Source organism: Orycteropus afer, unplaced genomic scaffold, assembly GCF_000298275.1.
Source record: "Orycteropus afer afer isolate SDZICR_OR568_19922 unplaced genomic scaffold, OryAfe1.0 scaffold00061, whole genome shotgun sequence".
In the NCBI taxonomy this organism is placed as follows: Eukaryota; Metazoa; Chordata; class Mammalia; order Tubulidentata; family Orycteropodidae; genus Orycteropus; species Orycteropus afer.
The window spans coordinates 10632744-10654208 of NW_006921648.1; the positions used below are offsets into that span (position 1 = coordinate 10632744).

Genomic DNA, 21465 nt, shown 5'->3' on the forward strand with positions numbered 1-21465 from the left:
TAGGGAGCTACATCAACCCTGTAGGGAAAGAACTGCTCTTGTCATCCTCGTTGGGTGGCCAAGGTCCCTCAGGACCATGGGTTAGGCACACACTTAAGGTTGCACACTGGGAAATGGCAGGGCTGGGGTTTAAACATCCAGGCACTCTGGCTCCAGTCCCCGTGCTCTGAGCTGCCTCAGAAGACCAAAAGCCAGAGAGAAGTGACGGGTGTCGGGGAGGACAAAGGTGATGAGCAAGCAAATGTTTACAGAAATGAGGCAAAGAGCCCCTAGACTCAAAGGATTTGTGGGAAATGGGAGGCTAGCACTGGGCAGGAAGGAAGGGCAGATGTCAGGCCATATCAGAGGGGGAGTGGGCAGCCGGATTCCACCCAAAGTGCCTTTCTTCTTCTTTGCTTGATTCAATTAAAGATTCAATTAAAAAGTCCCTCCTGCAGGAAGCCTTCCTGACCTCCACGGGCTGGGTCTGTGCCCCTCTTCCAGCCTTTAACAACCCCCTGGTCTTCTCCTGTTGTGACCTTGTCATATCATTATGTAATTGGTCACTTGGCTAAGCACAGGGCCCCACATGGAGGACAGCACCCCAGAAATGTTTGAATGAAAAGTCTCAAGATTAAAGAAAAGTGAAGGACAAGTGGGGTATTAGTGGTTCCATCTGCAAAGCCATTTTCTGCCACCAACTGCCCTATGTTGAGAGGAGGGTTCATGCTGGCCCTTAGCAGGAGAGAGCATTGCCTGGTGCCAGAAGGGCCCCGAATGCCAACCTGAGAGCTGTTGATCAGAAGAGTTCACAGGACAGTCTGAAAACTCCCAAGCACTAGATACATCCCTTTTTGGTATCTTATCTCACTCACTCCTGAGAGCATCACTGTGAAGTGAGCACTGTATCCATTTTTCAGATAAGGAGACTGAGGCTGAGGAACCACCCAGAGGAGGGGTGAATCTGCCTCCCTCATTCCAGTACCTTGATGCTGGGCACCTGGTAGGCACCAGGCAGAGAGACAGAAGGAGGAATGAAGGAAGGTACGGGCAAAGCCTGAATTCTGAGGCCTGCCTGTGGTGAGGCCCAGAGCAGAGGAATCACAGGGTGGTGGGGACAGCCCCCCCCCCCCGGCCCTTGAAGGCAAGGATATCCTTGTTCATCAGCTGCAAGGCTGCCGAGTGGCAGGAAGGAGGGAGCTGTACCGAGAGTCGGTTCTGTGGTAGTCTCTTGCCATGCATAGTGAGGAACTTAGCTATTCAAATCTTTTCTTGGAAATCTCAAGTATTCCAGTCGGCTGCCATACAGAGTTAGGTAACTTTATTTACTCATGCTAAATAGGGCCATTTTCAGAGAGGAAATTATGCAATGTGCTGTGCAAATGTGGCATTCCGAAGAGCGAGTAGAGATAAGTGTGGTCACCAGTGTGTTACAAAGATCTGACCGCTGTGCAGGCAGGCTGTGTGTCACTTGATAAAGGGGCATGCCACACTCTACTTGGAATTGCTGCTCATTCAAATTCAGTTTCTGGTAATTACATTTTCACCGAGTTGTCTCTCTGTGAACTTGGTTTACTGCTAAGAAAGGCAACAGGAATAAAGCTTCTGCAAGTTGCCCATCACCATGTGGACTTGAGCCGTCCCAGGGAGCTGCCCTGTGCATGTCCTGGACATAAGAAGGGTAAAATTCCCACTCCTTGTTCTCCTGAGGGGAGAGAAGAGGCTCAAGAAATTTCCCAAGGGGTAAAGCTAGAGAAATGTGAGACTGGTTCTCTTGGCTGCTTTGTGGAAGTCAGTCATGTTATGGTACTAGACGCAGCATGTGCATTTCAAGCTAAGGGGGAGGAAGTAGCCAGGTGCTGTGGAAAACCCCACCTCCGGAAGCAGGTGGAGCTCAGTCCCAGCCCAGTGCTTCTGCTCCCGGCCTGTGGGCACTTGGGACAAGGTGCCTGGCCCCCCTCTTGTCTGAAAATGACACTGGTGCCCCATCTCCATTTAATTGTTGCCTGAGCCATTTAAATAGACACCAGACAGGCAGCCGATCAGATATAACTGGCCCAGTACTTGCTGAGTGAACAGATAATAATTGGCTCACCCATCCGTATCAGCAAGGTGAATGTTGATACAATGGCCTTGGAACCCACTGGGCAACAGGAGGATTCTGCAAGGCTAAAGGATGCTGGAAAGGGCACCATGAGCATCCCTTGTAGCCAGGCTCTTCCCATTCTAATACCTGCTATTCAAATTCAGGAACCAAGTACATTTCCATAGCAAGGGAGGTCGTGTAGTAACCAGCCCCGGTGTGACATAAAGAAGCTCAGAAAACCAGAGTGAACGTATCACAAGTATGGGTTAGTCACTGGCCCACCGCGGACCCGTTTGCACATCACAACCACCCTAAGAAGCCAATTGTTTACCCAATATATACTTTGAAAAATGTCAGCCATGCAGCCAAACCAAAAGACTTACACAGTGAACACCCTCACACCCACCACCTAGACTCTGCCCTTAGCATTTTGCTACATTGCTTATCCCCTCTGTACTCTTCCATCTGTCCATCTTTTTGTTTGGATGCATTTCAAAGTTAGTTGCATACACTGTACCCTCCCCCCTAAACACTCCAGCCTGCATTGACCCAGAGTTAGAAAGTTACTTTGCTGCCCCTTGTTTACATAAGAGGCAACTGAAGTGAAGTCACGTGGCCAGTGACATCACACCTAGAAAGTGGCTGAGCTGGGCCTCAGCCCAGGCAGCCGCCTCCCTGCAGCCTGAGCTGTGTGTTTTTGGTGGGGAAGCAGAGCTGGAAAGTTAGGAGGCCACTTCTTGGCTGCAGGCAGGGCCAAGGCAGGTGTGTGTGTGTGTGGGGGGGGGTATACAAAAGAAGCTGAAGACTTGGACGTCCGTTTGGAAGCTGTTGCCATAGCCCCCACGATAGCAGTTGAAATCTTGGGTCAGAATTTTCCTGGGTGACGAGTTTCATCAAATGTTTTCATGAGTGCATGCCTGGTGGCTGTTCCCCTTTGCCGATCTGAGAGCCACCATCTGTCTATGTTCCCTTGAGTCCGCTGGGGCCAGGCTCCTGTGCCCAGCAGCAGAAATGCGCCAAGCCCCACTCTCTATCCAGGAAATACCGGCTTGACAGCTGCCTCCTGGCCGTGCTGGGAAGGAATGCTTTAGGGATCTTCAAAGAAGTTGGAGTAATTGATTGCTACTTGCAGCAAATAACCCGAACGCTGTTGCTGGGTTGATGAGAAATGGTTACTTAATTTTCTTCACAGGATTGATTTGACTGTCAGAGAAAGCTGGCCTAATTGAGTGTACTAGTTTACACACTGGGTGAGAACCAGCAGGGCACGTTCGTTGGCATTGAGGGCCACGAGCCATGTGTGGAGGCTTCCCCTGGTGCTATCCAAACTCAGAGCTGGTCTGAGTGTCTTGCGTCGGTCTCCGTCCTCGTCGGGCCGGTCCCTCCTTGCCCAGCTCTGCTCCGTTGCCTTTGAATCAGCACAGCGCTTCCTGTTCAAAGCTCTCAACATCGTTCCTGAGCCAGCCTGCTGTCCTCTCTTACACCCCAGAGCAGCTGTCGTTTTCATTTGTATAGTGGACGTTGAGAGAGTAGTGACATTTGGGAGATGAATTGCACTTTCCCACTGGGCTTCTGATTCATGGCCTTGCACTTCTCCTGCTGGCCCCTGTCCTCATCGGAGCTCCCTGGAGCCAGCATTGTCGGTCAGCTAAGTCCTCTCCCCACAGCTGGGCTCTGTCATCAGGGAGCCCTGCAATGCTGACCTTCCCCCTCTAGTGCCCATCACTGCTTCATTTAGGGCCACCAGGTCCCTTCTCCAACACACACAGGCTCCACAGGGCAGGGCTGGGCCCATCTTGCCCACCACCATATCCCAGCACCTGACCAGAGCTCCTAGAGGTGGTGAGCCCCACTGTGAATCGAAGCTGCATGCTACGAAGAGAGGCAGCACTTCCAGGCTAAAGGACCTACATCCACAGCTGGAGCAGACCCACCGAGTGCCCAGTGGAGGGTGGGCACCATGCTGAGCCAGCCCAGGGGCATGGCAACAAAGCCCACTAAGAGCTGGGGAGTCTGCCTGTCTCCATACCAGAACCGGCCAGCACCCCTCTCTTTGAGAGCTAGACCGAGTGGGAAGCCTCCAGAGCCCTGGAACTCAGCTTGTTGAGGGTAGTATAAGGGTCACGTGTCCGCATTCTGGCATCGTTGCTCAACCAAATTATCAGTCAGTTGTATGTTCTTGGGGCGGTTTCGTGGCCTTCCTGTGTGTGTCCTCTGGAGCCAGTGAACATACCTCATAGGATCTTGTGACCGTGGAAGGCTCAGGGCCCGGCTTACAGAAACACTCAATACAATTGGCCACGGTGGCAGTACAGTCGTTGCGGATAACACTGCAGAGGGGGGTGATCTATCTTTGAGGACATGGCTTCAGAGAGCCAAAGCCAGCATGGTCCCTGTATCCTGGAGGAAGGCAACATCACCTCTAGTGACCAGCAGCCTGTGCTGTAGCTCCCTGCGCAGGCCCCCGAGCCATCTGCACTTTCCCCATCACTAATGCCGAGGACACGTGCAGACTCGGGAATAGAAGGCGATTCAACTCTTGGAAGCACAGAGGGGCCAGGACCCCTGCCCGGGGAGTCACGTGCCTGTCTGCTCACAGAGGAAGCCTGTGCTGTCTCACTGTGTGCCCTGGTATCGCAGAGTCCCAGGGTGAGCCATCACTGTGCCCTGTCCCACAGCCCCTTCTGAGCTCTGATTAATGACATGTGCCTGGAAGACCTCAGAGTGTTTACAGAGCTGCCGATCTGAACTCCAGCTGTGTCCTCAGAGTGGGCTCCAGAGCCCGGAGCATTGGGTTTCAAAGTGCTGGCATTGAGCTGGCCTAGAGAGCCACTGGAAGGGTAAAGACTTCACTTCTAAATGTTTCTGGAGCAACCAACGCCAAGAATTAAGTTAGGGTTTCGGCATCCATATTTTATTATAAAGGCATCATTTAAATACAGCCAAGGCCAGTCAGCCCCATTTATTGCTCAGTAGTGTGTTACAGCATGTCAGAGCCAGCTGCGGAAGAAGCCTTCAGCCCAGGGACTATGGACAGCTGGTCCAGGAAACCTCAAACGGAGCCACAGGACATTAGCATTCTTCCATACAGTCAACAAGTGCTTCCTGAGCACCTGCTGGGGGCCAAGACCCTTCCTCCTTGAGGCTTAAAGGTCCAGATAGAGAGGCGGGCCTCCAGGTGGAAGGATAGGTGCTGTGCAGGCATTGGTGGGGATACTGGGGGGACTGTGGCAGAAAGTGACTAAGCATGTGGGGCATCCAAGGATATAAGGGGTCAGGGGAGGGGCTTGGGTAACTCTCTGACTCCCTGACCCCACGGGATTCTGAGAAACAGCTGAAAACTATGATTCATTCTCTCCCTTGGAAGTGACTCACTTAGTCAAGAGCCTGCGTTCAGAAAGCATGACTTTACCTTAGGCAGAAGGGTTCCAATTCAAGAGAAGGTCAGTGTACTTCCCAATAATCCCACTTCTACCTGGGAGGACCCCAAGCCACTAGGAAGACCACAGCTTGCCTTTATAGTAGGGCTGCATGGGGCCCCATCCCCTCTCAGATCTCTCCACAGCCCTACAAGGGGTTAGGAGTGATTTTTCTAAGAGAGGAACAGGAGACCCAGAGAAAGGAGGTAACTTGCCAAGGGAACAGTTATTGACAGCAGAGCTGGGATTTCAGCACAGGTTTTCATGGTTCCGAAGCCCTGGCTCATTTTACCAAGTAAAGTGGCCCTGATTCTGCTTCATAGTAAGGGGATGCCTTGATTCCTGCATTTTCCCTTTCTCTTCCTCTCTCCCAACATCTTAAAATTCTGCTAGGAAACGGCCACACTAGTTTGCCATCATTCCAGGGCTTTGAACCAGTGCCTCCCACTTCAATCATGGCTGTCACAGTGACACCAGAACGGACCCGGATTTGTCAAGTGTGGGTATATCAGAACAAAACTGGAACAGGAAAAATTACAGGTCAGCACCCTACTTAATCTCTCACTTAGATTAGAAACTTAATCTCTCACTTAGAAAACAAAGGCAGTTGCATGTTGCAAAGCAACCAAATCTCTTGACAGATAGAGGCAGAAACAACGTTGCCAAGCTCAAAGATGACAGGGGACCTACCACACTGCTTTGAATGTGTGTCACTCTGCAGTCCGGGCAATGACCCAGTCTCCCACGTCAGCAGAAGTATAGTGAGTGAGGAAAGAATGGGGCATTTTCACCCGGGTGCAAGTCCAGGGGGCCACCAGACAAGGCCAGCTGGCAAATTACCTCCTCCACCCCTATCCCTCAGGTGACAAGGTTGGAGGAAAAGGGGGGAGGCACAAACTGAGAGATTACCCCAGGGCACTGGTTGCCTGCACAAAACCTCTGTGCATCAGGCTTCTGGAAGGGCTCACTCCCCTCTCTCTAGTCTCCTGTCCCAGGACTTTGACTCATAGTTTTTCCCATTCGGTTGTTGTTCGGTGCACCCACATTTTACAAATTCAGGTCTGTTCCAGTTTTGCTGTGTTGGCCATTACTAAACCAGTCCAAAGCCCTCCTTCATTTTGCCGAACACTGCAAGACCTTCTGAGTGTCCAGAATAGCCACCCCGAGCTGGCTTCACCAGGCCAGGCTTTCGGGTGCAGTGTGCAGTCCCTTGGTGGTGCTGAAACAACTTGAGAATTGTTAAGTGTGCCTGGAGACAGTGCTGAGTTACAGTAAACCACTGTTGTAATTATCTGTTGCCGCATAACAAACCACCTCAAAGCCTAGTGGCTTACAACAGCTGCTGTTATTTATTTTGCACACAGATCAGTAATTTGGCCAGGGCACAGTCAGAGTAGCTCATCTCTGCTCCACATGGCATCAGTGAGGTGGCTCAACTTGGGGACTAGAGGAATGTGGAAGACAATTGTAGACCTGGAGCCTTGGTTTCTCTCCACATGGGCCTGCCCATGGGCCACTTGGGCTTCCTCACAGTGTGGCAGCTGGGTTCTGAGAAGGTTTTTATGACCTTGCCTCAGGAATCATGTGGCATCACTTCTACTGTACTCTCTTGGTCAAGGCCGTTACAGAGGCCTACCCGGGTTCAAGGAGAAAGCACATAGACCCAGCCACTTATTAGGAGGGAGGAGTGCCAGTGTCACATTGTACGAGGAGTATCTAGGGTAGAGATACTGTTGGGGCCCTCTTTGGAAAACTCATTCCATATGAAAATTGATTTTAGTTCCCCTTGTCTTTTCTGTGACATCAAGAGAAAGTCTCAGATTGGTACTAGTTTGTCTTAGAAGCTCTCTAACTCATGCATCTTCCTGTTTAACAAAAAGAGCAGCCTTCATGCTCTAAGTGGTCCTTTTTTCTTTCATCTCTTTTCAAGATTACCATCTTTACTGTAGGTGATTCTGGTTTTCCATTCATGGTAGTGATATTAAGTTTCCTTTTTTAAATTTTACTGTCACAAAATATGAGTGCTTTAAGGAAAAAAGTTCATATGAACCCTGGTGGCTGCTGGAGATGGCTTGTCACCTGCCCTCACATGAATGTGTATGTCCGTCTGTGGTAGCAAAGGTTACAAATAGCCTGAAGGGCTGCCAGTCAGAGAGCTGTTTGGTGACTTGGACTCGGCCATACGGTGGGACCATATGTAGCTGGGAGAAGAGTGAGGCAGTGTACCTGCATGCAGGCGAGTCACCAAGATAGAGGGTTCAGTGGTCACTGCACAGCGCAGGCAGGTTGTGCCACGTACCACCATTTGTCTGAAAAAAGCCGAGAGAACTTAGCCACACGTACACTTGGCGGTGCCTAGTGGTAGTGGATGTTGTTGGATCCTGTTGGGTTGGTTCCGACTCCTCGTCACCCATGTGACAGAGTAGAACTGCCCCATAGAGTCCCCTAGGCCCTAGTCCTCTAGGAAGCGGACTGCCAGGTCTCTTCTCCGTGGAGATGCTGGGTGGGTTCACGTGGCCAGCCTTTCACCTAGCAGCCTAGTGCTGAACCATTGTGTGTCACCAGGACTCCTTGCATAGTGGATGGATAACAAGAAGCACACACAGTCGGTGCCTCTGGAGAGGGGGACAGGGTGGGCTTACGATGCACTGTATGTAAACACTTTCATACTTTTTCAAATGGGAACATACCTTCATCGAAAAGATTAAGAGACTTAATATTTTCATGTAAAATTAAATGGCAGATTGTCTCCCCCTTCAAGTAACTAAAACAAGAAGCAGTGCCTGGGAGTAGGAGGGTAATGTCACCTTGGCCTGCAGTGAGGTACCCTGTGAAGCACGCTGCGCCTCAAGGTCCTGAGGTGTGACGGGAACAACTCCCATCCCATCTGCTACACACAAGGAGTCTGATGCCAACCTTGAACACCCCCTCACCTCCCACCCTGGCCCTGAGCTCCTTGGGGCAGGGCTGGCCTCACTGGTCTCTACATGGCTCCCTCATCCCTCACCAGGGCCGTCCTGAGTGTGTGCCCAGACGGCGGCAGGCACGGTGCTGAGCTCGATACGCAGGCTGTTTATAAAGTCATGGGTGCCTTGCTGTTGGGAGAACGCTTGGCTTCTTGCCATCACCCAGTTCTCAATGATCATCTCACACCTCGTGATCAGGCCGAGCCTGGCCCATCCCACTCACCAGCCCGGTGGGCCCCAGAACACCCTAAGGCCCTTATAAGGGTGTGGAAAGAGAGTCACTTTTTTCTTTATTTAATCTTAAGTACCTAAATAACATACCTGTTTACTCTTTGAAAAGTCAGAACGTTGAATATAAACTGAAACACCTCCAGCCTGCTCGATCCGCCCCTCCAAAGACGTCGCCATTGTGTGTCCTCCCCGGCTTGGTGGTAGTGGTGGTGGCTCAACACACATGCTTGAGCCCATAGAAAGTGCAGTGGCATCTGCATGGTGTAATCTTACACAATCACGTTCTATTGTATGGATCACGCTGCCCTTATCTCTTTCCACTAAACAGTACGCTCTTTAGACTTAACCGAGTTGAAACATCTAGAGACCCAGTTCTTCCCTTTCATTACCATAGAGTTTTGTGGTGGGGGAAATGTACATCTTTATTTAGGCTTTCCCTTGCTGGCAGACATTTGGGTCGATGAAAACCCAAACTCTGCCATCTTCATCCTTGTGCAAGCTGGGCCCACGTGTGTTGTGTTTCTGGAGAATATTGTACTTGTGAGGCTCTAGGATGTGAAACTTTGAGTTTTAATAAATTCAGCTACTCTGTCCTTCAAGATGGCTGTGAAAGGTGAATTCTGCTAGCAGCGGGCTGAGCATGCCGATTGCTCTTCATCTTCATCAATGCCTGGAATCGCCAGATATTTTAACTTTTGTCAGCCCACTGGGTAGAAAATGGCATCTCGCTTCTTGCAGGGGTGAGCACCTTTGTGTCTGTCTACTGGTATCCCCACCCCCTGGTCTGTGACTAGTTCCTGACACAGATGACTTTATCCATCTCCAGGGAGAGATTTTGCAAACGTGTCTCCTAGTCTGTTTGCTTATAGGGTCATTCGGTCATTGATTACATGAGAAGTGTTTGTTTTGATGTAGTCAGTTTACCAGTCTTGTATTTATTTATTTGTTTGGATGGATTCTGATTTCTTCTAAAGAAACCTCGCTCTGCCCTGAGGTCATGTGGCTATTTTTCCTCTATTGTCTTCTGATACTTCTCTGTGATTTTGTTTTAATATAGTGTGCTAGGCCCCATCCTTCTTGAAGTGAACTTGGGGGTGGGGAGGGAGCACGCAGGAGAGTCAGACGGGCAGTGGGATTTAGGAGGCACCAGCGTACAGGTGACTGGGAAGCCTCGTGTCACCATCGCTTGCAGTGGCCACGGAGGGTCAGACAGGGAGGCTTGTGAGGTCACCACAACAGAGCTACCTGCCTGGGCCCTTCACTGGACCGCAGCGGCTGGCATGGCCCCTGGCAGTCAGATCGAAATCCACATCCCTCCTTGGTGCTGCTGTAAGGCCAGCTGCTCTGGCCATCACTGCCACCAGCTGTGTCCTCGCACACACCAAACATGCCCCCCACACACACTTTGCACTTGCTGCCCCCTGTGCCTGGGCTGCTCCTGGGCCGGCTCAGCGTCTTCCGGCCCTGAGGGCCCAGGTTACATGCCCTCCTCAGGTCCCGTCTTCTGCAGCGTCCGTCTTGCAGTGATTGAGCCCGCTGGCGTTTTGTCCGTTTGCCTCCCTGGAGTGTCAGCTTCTTGAGGGCAGGAGCTGGGTCTGCCTGGCCCACCGTTGAACCACCCCAGCTGTACGCCTGCTTTTCCGTGGGCTTGCGGAAATTCCCGAGAGCTGGTGGGCAGACGGGCCTGGAGGCAGCAGGTGAAGGATGTGGAGTGAGGACAACACTCCATAACTCAGGCACCTGCTTGTCCGAGACACCTTGGCAACCAACCCAAAGGGGAGCAGAGGGCCGTGCCCACCAGGCACCACCTGGGAAAGCCCGCAGGCGGCGCGAGGAGCAGCCCACAGTCAGTCACACGTAAGCCGTAAGCCGCGTTTCCTCAAGCCGCTGGGTTGTGTTCTCTTTTCTGTGGTAGAAGCGCGCTTCGTTTCTCCTGAACTGCCCCCACAGCTTCTGAAAAGCGAGAGGCTCCGCGCTCGGCTCTTGGCGCTCCGGGGGACGCCACTGTTTAGTTTTCTTGTGAAGTCACTCAGTCTTCTCATGGGGCTTTGGTGCCTCAGCTCCGTTTCTGAACGTTGTTCCACTTAGGGTTTTTTCCTTCCTTTTTTTTTCTTCTTTGTGGTGGAGGGGTGGTGTGTTTTTTCTTCCCCCTCAAGCCCCTGGCGGCCGCTGGGCTTCCGTAAGGGAGGCAGGTTCCTTGTCAACAAAGGCCGCTTCTGTGTGACTGTGCTTCTCTGCCAGCCCCAGCCCTCGCCAGACTCCTTTGTGAACGTGGGCACAGAGGAAAGCTGAGTCTTCCTGGACAGAGAAGGGGAGGGAAAGACAGAAGTGTGTGTGTGTGTGGGGGGGGTGCTTGTATTTTATTTTTTGCTTTAAAAAAGTAGAAGATTCTCATGGAAGAAGATGTCTAAGAGTTAGGAAAATAAAACCCATCTACCATCTGTCTGCACCTGGGGGTGCAGACAGTTAATGTGCTTGGCTACTGACTAAAAGGTTGGCAGTTCGAGGCCAACCAGAGGCACCTCAGAAGAAAAGCCTGGTGATCTACATCCAAAAATCAGCCATTGAAGTCACTGTGGAGCACAGTCTACTCCGACCTCACAGGGTCGCCACACGGCGGAGTCAACGCATTGACGGCAGTTCTCTCCCATCGTTTATCGAATCTGAGACTTCTGTTCATGTTTTGGTATATCTTCCTGCACTTGTATTTCTCTGTCATGGCTGTGAGGTGCCATCGAGTCGGTTTTTGATTCACAGTGGCCCCGTGTGACAGAGTGGAACTGCCCCATAGGGTTTCCTGGGCTGTCCTCTTTATGGGGCGCATCCCCAGGTCTTTATCCTTCAGAGTCTGTGGGTGGGTTCTAGCCAGCAGCGTTTGACTTGGCAGCCGAGCACTTAGCCATTGCACCACCAGAGCTCCTGTTTCTTTGCAGGGATACTCCCCCCACCAAATATATCCATCAATATATCAATATCATAGTAATAAAGTTTTTATCCCTTTTCACTTAAAATTTTCATGTGTTTCCCAATATCATTGCAATTATTTTTAGAAAAATGATCTTTGCATTGGTCCATGTATTTCAGAAGCACATCGTGAATACTTTCTCATTTAAAAATAATTTCCAGCCTTGGTGGTACCTAGAGCAAAATGAAAGCTCCCCATTGATACCTCCTCTGACACAACCCAACCTCAGCTCTCACTTCCCTCCCCATAGGTAACCACGGTTAGTGGTTTGGTTAAACACATAATTTTTAAATGACTATATAATTTTCCCACCTGATGGAAAAAAAATCATACTCAAACTGTTCCCTTGTTTGGGGCTATTTAGGTTGTTTCCTGGTTCAGCTGTTTCCTTTGAAACCTAAGTGTCAGCGGGTCCCGTCAGAGGGAACTCAAACCCAGCCATAGAGCTGATGACCCTGTGTTCACCAGCAGCCCCGCGGGGAGGTGAGGCCGTTGCTCCCGGAAAGGTTTACGCACTTACAGCCTTGGAAACCCCGTGGTAGTTCTACTCTGTCCTCTAGTGGCGCCGTGATTTGGAATCGACTCAGTGACAGTGGATTTGGGTTGGGTTTGTTCTTCTGGTCATTTCAAGGTCAAGGACAGGCACTAAATTAGACATCGAGTCAGAAAAGGACCTAACATTTGCTGGGCACCCACTACGTGCAAGGCCCCATGCTACCTGCTTTACCCCTTGGCTCTCATCGATTGCACCAGCTGTCTCCAGATAAGGACCGTTGTTCCCATAGGACAGGCAGGCAGACTGTGGTTGGGAGGGGCCAAGTGCCTTGCCCAGGGTCTCACATCCACTCAGTGCAGAGCTCAGCTTCAGTTGCCATACACCAAGTTGGGGACCTAGTGATTCTCTTACTGAGCAGGAGCTGCTTGTTTTCCTGTCTTCACTAAAGCTGGCCAGCACCTCACACCTAGCAATGCCATCTGTGTACCAAGAAGCCCTGCATGTTAGGGGGATCATTGTACATTGCGGGATTTTTAACTTAAGTTTGAGCACTTGGTATACAGCCAATGTCATTGCAGTGTAGTAAATTACATAGTATGGCTTTTCTAGCCATTTGTTGTTGTTGTTGTTGTTTGCCATCGAGTTGGCCATAGTCTTTGTAATAAACTCCATGGTGGAGTCTGCCATGAGCAACTAAGTAGCTCCTGATTGTTAAAGTGGGGGTTCTGGTAGTATAGTACCTAAGGTATTTGACTGCTAACCAGAAGGCTGGAGGTTCAAACCCACCAGCCACTCCTCGGGAGGAAGATTGGGCGATCTACTTCCATAGAGGTACTGCCTTGGAAACTCAGTGAGGAGTCGCTATGAGTCGAATCGACTACACAGCAGTGAGGTGTTTTGTTTTGTTTTTTGATTATTAAAGTTATTCATCTGGGGTATTTCTGTTGAGAGCAGCACAAAGCTATTTTCTGGGAAGTTCGCTTTCTCTCTCTCTCTCAGGTGTGTGGGATTCTGGTCTTGGGATTGGTTGGTTTTGCCACTCTGCCAGGCTTAAAGTGAGCCCTCCTAGAGGCAGAAAGGAGGAATATCATTCACTGCTGGCTGAGAGACGCACTTGCTGAGAGAGAGAGACACGAAAGACCCATCCTACTGAGAGAAAGACTGCCGAGTGAGATGGCCAGGTGCAAGAGACTGAGTGTGTTCCTGAACTTGAATTAGCCTGTTGATTCCCTAATAAACCCCACAATCTGTGAGTTCTGTGTGGCCACTGCAGTGAATTATTGAGCCCAGCAGTGAGGTGGTGGGTGCTGCAGGAGGAACAGCTGGTGTCAAGGTTAATAGGAGGGTTGAAGGGTGGCAGTATGTCTGGCCTTATAACAACAGGCCTTGGGCTGCTGATGGTGATTCTGTCTTCCTCTTGTGGAGTTAGAGTCAGTCAGAAGGTGCCGCCTCCCTGCTCCTTTGGCAGTCATACTACTGCTTTGTGTGTGTTACATCAGTTCACCCACACAGACGGTGCTTTGAGATGGGTGGGCATCATCCCCATTTGTCCAATGAGGAGCCTGAGGCCCAGAGAGGTCAAGAAATGCATGAGTGCTACTGGCCGAGCTGGGGCTGGGATGAAGGTCTGTGTGACTCCAAGCTGTGCTCTGGCCACTGAGCTCTGCTGCCCACAGCCCCAGAGTCTGCTAAGGTTCTCTAGCACCAGCGGGTAGTCAGACCGTCCTCATCCTGCTGTCTCCCTCCTCCTAGATAACAGTGACCTGATCGCGTGCACGGTCATCACCAAGGATGGCAGCATGGTCCAGCGATTCCTGGCTGTGGATATCTACCAGATGAGTTTGGTGGAGCCTGATGTGTCCAGGCTTGGCTGGGGAGTGGTCAAGTTCGCAGGCCTTCTGCAGGTAAGGTGGTACCAACTCCAGAAGCTTGTCTCGGTCGGTTGTACAAATACACACACACACACACACACACACGTGTCAATTTTGGCAATTGATTTTAATGACACAGGGAATACATGAACAAATTCTTCTTGAGAAAAGGGAAACCGTCCTCCAGAACAAAGAGAGAAGTCCAAGTTTTCTTTGACTGAAGTCCTCAATTCTTGCACATGCCCTTCTCCCCAGGTGGCCTGGGTTCTAGATCTTTCCTCTGCCAGATGCATTTGTAACTATACCTACATGTTCCTGGTTTTTAAAATGGCATGCATGTGCTTAAGGAGTCCTGGTTGCACAGTGGTAAAAGCACTTGGCTACTAACTCAAAGGCCGGTGGTTGAACTCAGTCTGCAGGAGAAAGATATGGCAGTCTGCTTCCATAAAGACGACAGCCTTGGAAGCCCTATGGGGCAGTCATGCTCTGCCCTATAGGGTCGCTCTGAGTGAGAATCAGCTCAGTGGCAACAGGTTTGGTTTGGGTTTTATGCATGTACTTGAATGGGTGAGTGGTTTACTGAAATGGTGTCACATTGAACAGATGCCAGACTCTGCTCTTTTAACTCATTGCTTTGTCGGGGAGAGACCCCTGGTCCCCTTGTAACTGCTGTGTGACAAGGCATACACACCAGTGCCCTGTTTGTGGTCCCCGTTGCCTCCCTTTACAGGCTATGCCACTGTGAACAGAGCCACCCTGTTCTGTAGTCGTGCAAGGTTCTCCCGGGGCAGACACCAAGAAGCCAGCCCTGCTGTCTTCAGTGTCGATAGATAGGCCAATTCCTCTCTCAAATGACGTTCGCTGCTGAGCAGTGAGGAGAGTTCTCTTTCCTGCACCCCTTCTCCAGCGGAGTTAGACCCTAACTTGCCCGGAACCAAGTTGAGGGTTTAGGGTTTAGAAATGCCTGTCACTGTGATGGGTGATAAGTGCTAGCTCATAGAGTGAAGTGTCAAACCAGAAAGGGAGAAATTGCCTGCCAGCAGACACCTGTCAGGCCCTCAGGCCCTGAACGCCCAGCACACACTTGCATCTGGAGCCCTGCCGTGGTTGGAGGTAGCCCATTTTCTTGTTGGGCAGTTCTAACTGCTGGAAAGGCCTTGCTCAGCCGCTCCAGACCCGCCTCCTTGTGACAGGATGATATGCTGGCAGGGCCCTCCCTCTCCGGGAGAACAGCGCACTTCTTTGAGGATGCTATTGCAACCTTAAGGCGCCCTGATGGCTCTGTGGTTGAACACTCAGCTGCTAACCTGAAGGCTGGCAATCAGACTCATCCCACAACCCCACTGGAGAGAGACCTGGCGGTCTGCTCCTGTCAAGATTTCCACCTAGGAGACCTTGTGAGGCAGTTCTGTCCTATCACACGGGGTGCTGTGGATTAGAATCCACAACACTGCCACCTTTCTGCTGCTCCTCTTTCCTGGGATGGCTCTTTCCACTTAAACAATGTCTCTTCTAGAGGATGATGCGAGAAACAGCTATGCGATGAATCTTTCATTTTAAAAAGACTCCCACGTAAGGCAGTGTGCGGTAGGTGACTTCCTGCTATTTCCTCACCCAGTCTTATGATCCATTTCCTTTAGAAATTAGTGTTAGGAAAGTGTTTTTCTCCCCTGGAGGATTAATACATGTCCTCTCTCAGACAATGAAAGCCACAAAAACCTTTTTTTTTTTTTTTTTTTTGGTCATCTTCCAGTAGCTACTATTTGTCAGGTCGTTACTACGTGCTAAGCTTTCTCTGCGTGACGTGTAGTCTCGCATGTGAGTCTCACTTCAGCACCTCGATGTGGCTCTTACTTCCAAGCAGGCTGTGCCAAGTATAATGCCTAAGGACAGTGACCATCTTATGCATGAGCCGTGTTCCTTGTTGTTCCCACCTCCTCTAGCATGTCTGACTTTTCTGTCTGCCTCTCCTGGTTGTACCTTGATCTTAAATCACCTCAGACCTTGGTAGAAAGCAGAACCCTTGCCCAGGGTCCAGTCTGAGGCTTCAGGTTGCATTTGCTCTGGTCCCACTTGCTCTGTATTAATTTCTTTCCCATGTTTCCAAAGCAGCTTCTTCACATCTCTCTTAAATGGCCCTCCCTCACCCTTTCCTGAGATTTTCTTTCTTCACAAATTCTTTAGGGACCAAAAATTCTTCAAAAAGATACCATTGGCTGCCAGCAAAGCAACCTTTTGTTGTTAAGTGGAACAGGAAAGAAATGGGTTGGTAGATAAGTGAATGTCTGGTGTCACACCAGATGGTGGTGGGGATCTGGGTTCTGACCACTGGTTCCTTCACAGTAAGAATTGTTGGAGCCTGACTGTGGAGTTACCCATGAGTAACATTTGTGTTTCTATCACATGTGACTGCTGGTCATGGATGTTAGCTACCATCAAGTCATCTTCTGGCTCATGATAACCCTGTAATCTGTATGGTTTCATTGGCTGCTTTTCAAAGTAGACCTCCAGGCCTTTCTTCCTAGTCTGTCTGAGTCTGGACGCTCCACTGAACCTGTTCAGCATCATAGCAACATGCAGACCTCCACAGGCAGATGGGTGGGGCTTTGCATGAGGGGCGTTGGCTGGGAATCAAACCTGGGGCTCCCATGTAGAAGGCGAGAATTCTACCACTGAACCCACACTGTCCCTGTGACTCTTCTTAGGGTCTGTGGCAGTTAAGGTTATATGTCAACTTGGCTGGACCTGGTTTTGAGTGGCTGAGCAGCTGGTCGTATTTATTCCCCACGATGAGACTGGCAGTCAAATCCATGGTGGAACCTGCCGCGAGCAGCTAAGTAGCTGCTTAAGGGATGTGGTCTGCTTCCTGTATATAAGGAGACGCTCTGAAACTGGTCTACAGCTTTTTGCCATGCTTGAATCCTGCGTGTAGCCAAGTCATTGTTCAGCAGCCTGCCATGGCCTGCCAATCTTGGGGCTTTTTCTGGACTTGAATTAGTGGCCTGCCGTGCTTGGTGATATCGAGACTGTGCCTTTTTGCTTGTCAACCTTGGGTTTGTCAGCCTCAGCAGCCAGCAGCTGTCTGAGTGAAGAAAAGTCTCCAGTTTCAGTGGGCTGGTAGCAGGAGGCAGAGCTGAAGCCCAAAGTCGAGGGGCTTTCACCCAGCCCCTAGAGCGCCTGGCACTTTGAACTTGGACTTTTAACCTCCAAAAACTGTTAGAATGAACTCCTGTTTGTTCAGGCCATCCCATTTGTGGTATATTCCTGTCAGAATGGCACTAGGGTAACCAAAACAGGGTCCCTGTAATTATTTTTTAATTAATTTTTAATAACACAAGTAATGCATGACAACATTCTCCTTAAGTGTAAGTGGGAGCACTTAGAGAAGGCAGAAGGCTGACCAGCGTCCTTCAGTTTGTCCTGCCACACCTATTCTGTATGTGTTCTCATGGGAAATAGATACTACTATTTTTTTTTTAAATTTTAGTATATTTTATTTGACATAATATATCCAAATAGTATGTGGTGTAGGGCCTAAGGCATTTGACTGCTAACCAGAAGGGTGGTGGTTCAAACTCACCAGCCACTCCTCGGAAGGAATGTTGGGCAATCTATTTCCATAGTGGTACCACCTTGGAAACCCAAAGAGGGGTCGCTGTGAGTTAGATCCGACTCGATGGCAATGAGTGTTTGAGTTTAGTATCCTTTCAACATGTAATCAGTATAAAAATTTATCAATGAAGTATTTTGTGTCCTGTTTTTTTACGCTAAGTCTTAGCAGCCTGGTGTGTATTTTATATTCATGGTACATTTCCATTTGGATTCGTCACATTTCAAGTACTCAGTAACCACATGTGGCTACTGGCTACTGTGTTGGCCAGTCAGGTATAGATAATAATCACCATTCCCATTGAACAAACTCAGCTCCAGAAAGTTGTGGTCTGTGTCTCTATCTTCCAGATACCAGATTTTCAGGAGAGAATCTTGCTGGTCCATCTCAGTCCCAACCCTGGATTAGCCAGGGCCCGTGATGGAATTTTGAGGAGCTGGCATCTGAGGGCCATTGGTCTGAGGGAGGCAGGGCTGTGAATCAGGCAGCCTCCTTAAGAGAGGCTCCAGCTGCACTCGTGGTAGTGTTTACTCCTTTCCCTGCAACGCTGTACATTTCACAAGGTTTCTACAGCCAGGAAATACAGGCTGGTTCTCAGGGAAAGCTTTCCCTGTCATTTACCCAGTGCATCCCCATGCTCCACGCACCTGCCTTAGTTCCTGACTCTCTCTGCCCTGGTAGAAAAATGGGTAAAGTGCTTGGCTGCTAACTGAAAGGTCGGCAGTTTGAACCCGCAACTGCTCTGTGAGAGAAAAGACTTGACATTCTGTTCTTGTAAAGGTCACAGCCTAGGAAACACCATGGGGCAGTTCTACTCTGTCCTGTGTGTGAAAATTGGCTCAGTGGCACACAATGACAAAAAGTAAATATAAAAGCTCCTTTTTTTTTCACCAAAAAGGCATCATAATATACATCTTTTAGTAATTTCATGTCACTGTTGTCATTTCTTCTCTTCTTGGTGTCTTTGTAGAATTTTTTAAATCCTTACATGCTCATGTATGATTTGTTTAATTCTTGTGTTATTATTGTTACTGTTTGATTGATCACACCTGTGGATCTCTTAGCTGCTGTCATATCTTAAACTCCTGGAGGCTAAAGCTGTGTCTTATTCATTTGGGAAATATGTACTGCGTTTGAGAGAAAGTTGTTTGTGTTTTACATTAGTGATACAAAGCCGTGCCTGTTGGTCTCCAGAGGTGCCCTGGTGGCTCAGTGATGAAGCACTCAGCTGTTTGAACTGACCGGAAGGTCAGCAGACAGAACCCACTAGCAGCTCCACAGGAGGAAGGGCCTGCTGACCTCCATTGTACAGTCTTAGGAGCCCTACGGGCAGCCTTAGGAGCCCTACGGGCAGCCCTGCTCTGTCCTGTGGGGCCTCTATGAGTCAGGGTCAGCTCTTCAGCAGGAGGGGTCATTCTGCCACCTGCTTGTTCTGTCAGTGGTCTGTCTTGGAGATCTGTCACTGTCATTGCATGTGGAAATCTGCCTCACCCTTTCTAACCACTGCCTAGTCTAACCTGCTCCTGCTGGCTTAGCCCTCCACCCACCTCTGGGCGCTTGGGCTGTTCCCCTTCGTTGCTGTGTCCTAACCTCGTGGCTGTTCCAATAAAGCCGGCCTGAGCACGTCCATGAGGGTTTCTCTGGGCCAGGTACCAAGAGGTAGGCTTGCTGGGCCATAGCATCCAAGCATTTTTATGTATCAGTCGAGGGTGCCATGCCCTCCAGAGTGGCTGCTCCCAGAAGCCGTCCTTCCCACAGGGTGAGGGTGCCCATAGCCTTGCATCCTTGATTCTGTTAGACTTGGGAAACGGATAGCCTCCTTCACCACAAAAGAAAGTCAGACTTGGGGGCCCTCTTTCAGTTTAGTTTGTTGTGGTTCTTAGTGCTATCCAGTCATTCTGACTCATGATGGCCCCACATGATGGGTAGAACTGTGCTTCACATGGTAGTCGTTGTTGTAATATTTACAGGCACACATTGCCAGGCCTTTCTCCCAGAGAAACCCAGCAGGGTTGGGGGCCTGTGGGATCCATGGGTCCCACAGCTTCTGAGCAGCCACCCCTGCCCTGAGCCTGATAGACACCTGTCCCTTTGCTCTTCCCTCTGCAGGACATGCAGGTGACTGGGGTCGAGGATGACAGCCGTGCCCTGAACATCACCATCCACAAGCCGGCATCCAGCCCCCACTCCAAGCCCTTCCCTATCCTCCAGGCCACCTTTGTCTTCTCGGACCACATCCGCTGCATCATCGCCAAGCAGCGCCTGGCCAAGGGCCGTATCCAGGCCAGGCGCATGAAGATGCAGAGGATAGCTGGTGAGCAGTGGGCCCTGGAGGAGGGTCCTCTGGGCCCTTAGGGGACAGAAGCAGCCATGAGGCTGTTGGCGTGGTCCTCACACGGACCTTGAGCGTCCCCTAGCTATTCTAGAAGGGGACAGATGCAGCAGGAGGTGATTGTGCTCTCGTGGGGAGAGTCCACTCAGGACCGTCCTCTTCTTAGGTGTCTGGTTTCTAGAGACTCAGGGGCTGTGTGGAAGAGACGAGGACCCTCTGCACCTGGCCGCGGACTAGGAGAAGGCATCGTGTGGGCTTTCAGACAGGAGGGAAGGTTCTCGTTCTTCCACAGCAAAACTCTCTGACTTGCCTTTACAAAATGCTTTGAGTCTGAAGACAACCCTGAAGTCAGTAGGGTCTTCTCCACCCATTTTACAGGCTCAGTGACTTTCCCAAAGTCACAGAGGCAACAAGTTGACAGAACTTCCTCCTGACTGTCACAGCCCCTTCTTCCTCTCCTTCCCAGCGCTTGGGAGAGGCAGATGCTTTGGTAAGGGCCTCAGGACCAGCATGCCTTTACTCACAAGTCAGTTTCCATTCCCTAGGGCTTGTGGGGAATTTGTGAGGAAGCCTGACCTCCCGGGGTGAGGAGGGTCCAAGCTCTCTCAGAAGTAAAGCTCAGTGACTGAGGGCATTTGCTCAACAGGGTGGAAGGCCCGGCAGTCCTCGGGGAGAAGGCGCCTGTTGCGTCTTCTGAGATTTTATAAACAGTCTTCCGCACAATACCCAGCACCTTTCAGCTCAGGCAGGGGCAGTCCTTCTCAGGTGGTTGCTGGACAGATTTCCAGCCCCTCAGGGTGAGGGGACACCTCACAGTCAGTCCTGGAAGGCTGAGTTTCTGGACACAGCAGTTCCTGCATGCCGCCACGGTCCTGGTTGATCTGGGTGGGCCTGCGTCCCGTGGCGGCCTCGTCTCATCTCTCATTCAGCTGAAACTTGGCCTGCAGAATCATTACAGAAGCATTTTGTAATGTGCAAAGTGATTTAAATCACTCAGTCCTTTCTTTTATGATTTATTTTCAGAGGGCTTTTTTTTTTTTTTTTTTTTTAATGTAAAGCAATTTCTCACAGCTGGCATGAAGGCTAAATATTTCATTTGAAAATTGAGAATTATGCTGTAAAGTGGTTGTTAGAACTAACACCCTGGGTATTTCGTAAATTGCTTTTAAAAAGCCCTACCAAATTGATCTTTCCTGAGATTTGTTTCCGGAAGGGAGTCCGCAGCTGTGACAGATCCACATAGATACCTGCTTGCAGGTACGCGCTCATGCACACTCTTCCCGGTACACACATTGTGTGCACATAGATACCTGCTTGCAGGTATGTGCCCATGCACACTGCTCCCCGTACACACATTGTGTGTGTGTGCACATAGATACCTGCTTGCAGGTACTCGCCCATGCACACTCCTCCCCGTACACACAATGTATGTGTGTGTGTGCACCTAGATACCTGCTTGCAGGTACACGCCCATGCACACTCCTCCCCATACACACATTGTGTGTGTGTG

At 50.3% G+C, this 21465-nt stretch overlaps 1 protein-coding gene across 1 annotated transcript in view; it reads left to right on the plus strand.

Annotated features, from left to right (window-relative positions):
* The window catches only part of CLEC16A (C-type lectin domain containing 16A), a 278156-nt gene that overhangs the window by 196763 nt on the left and 59928 nt on the right, over positions 1 to 21465 (plus strand). The window contains exons 20-21 of the mRNA XM_007939731.2: positions 13895 to 14046; positions 19733 to 19937. Of these exons, the coding sequence (XP_007937922.1) occupies positions 13895 to 14046; positions 19733 to 19937 (357 nt within the window). The remainder of the gene's footprint in view (positions 1 to 13894; positions 14047 to 19732; positions 19938 to 21465) is intronic.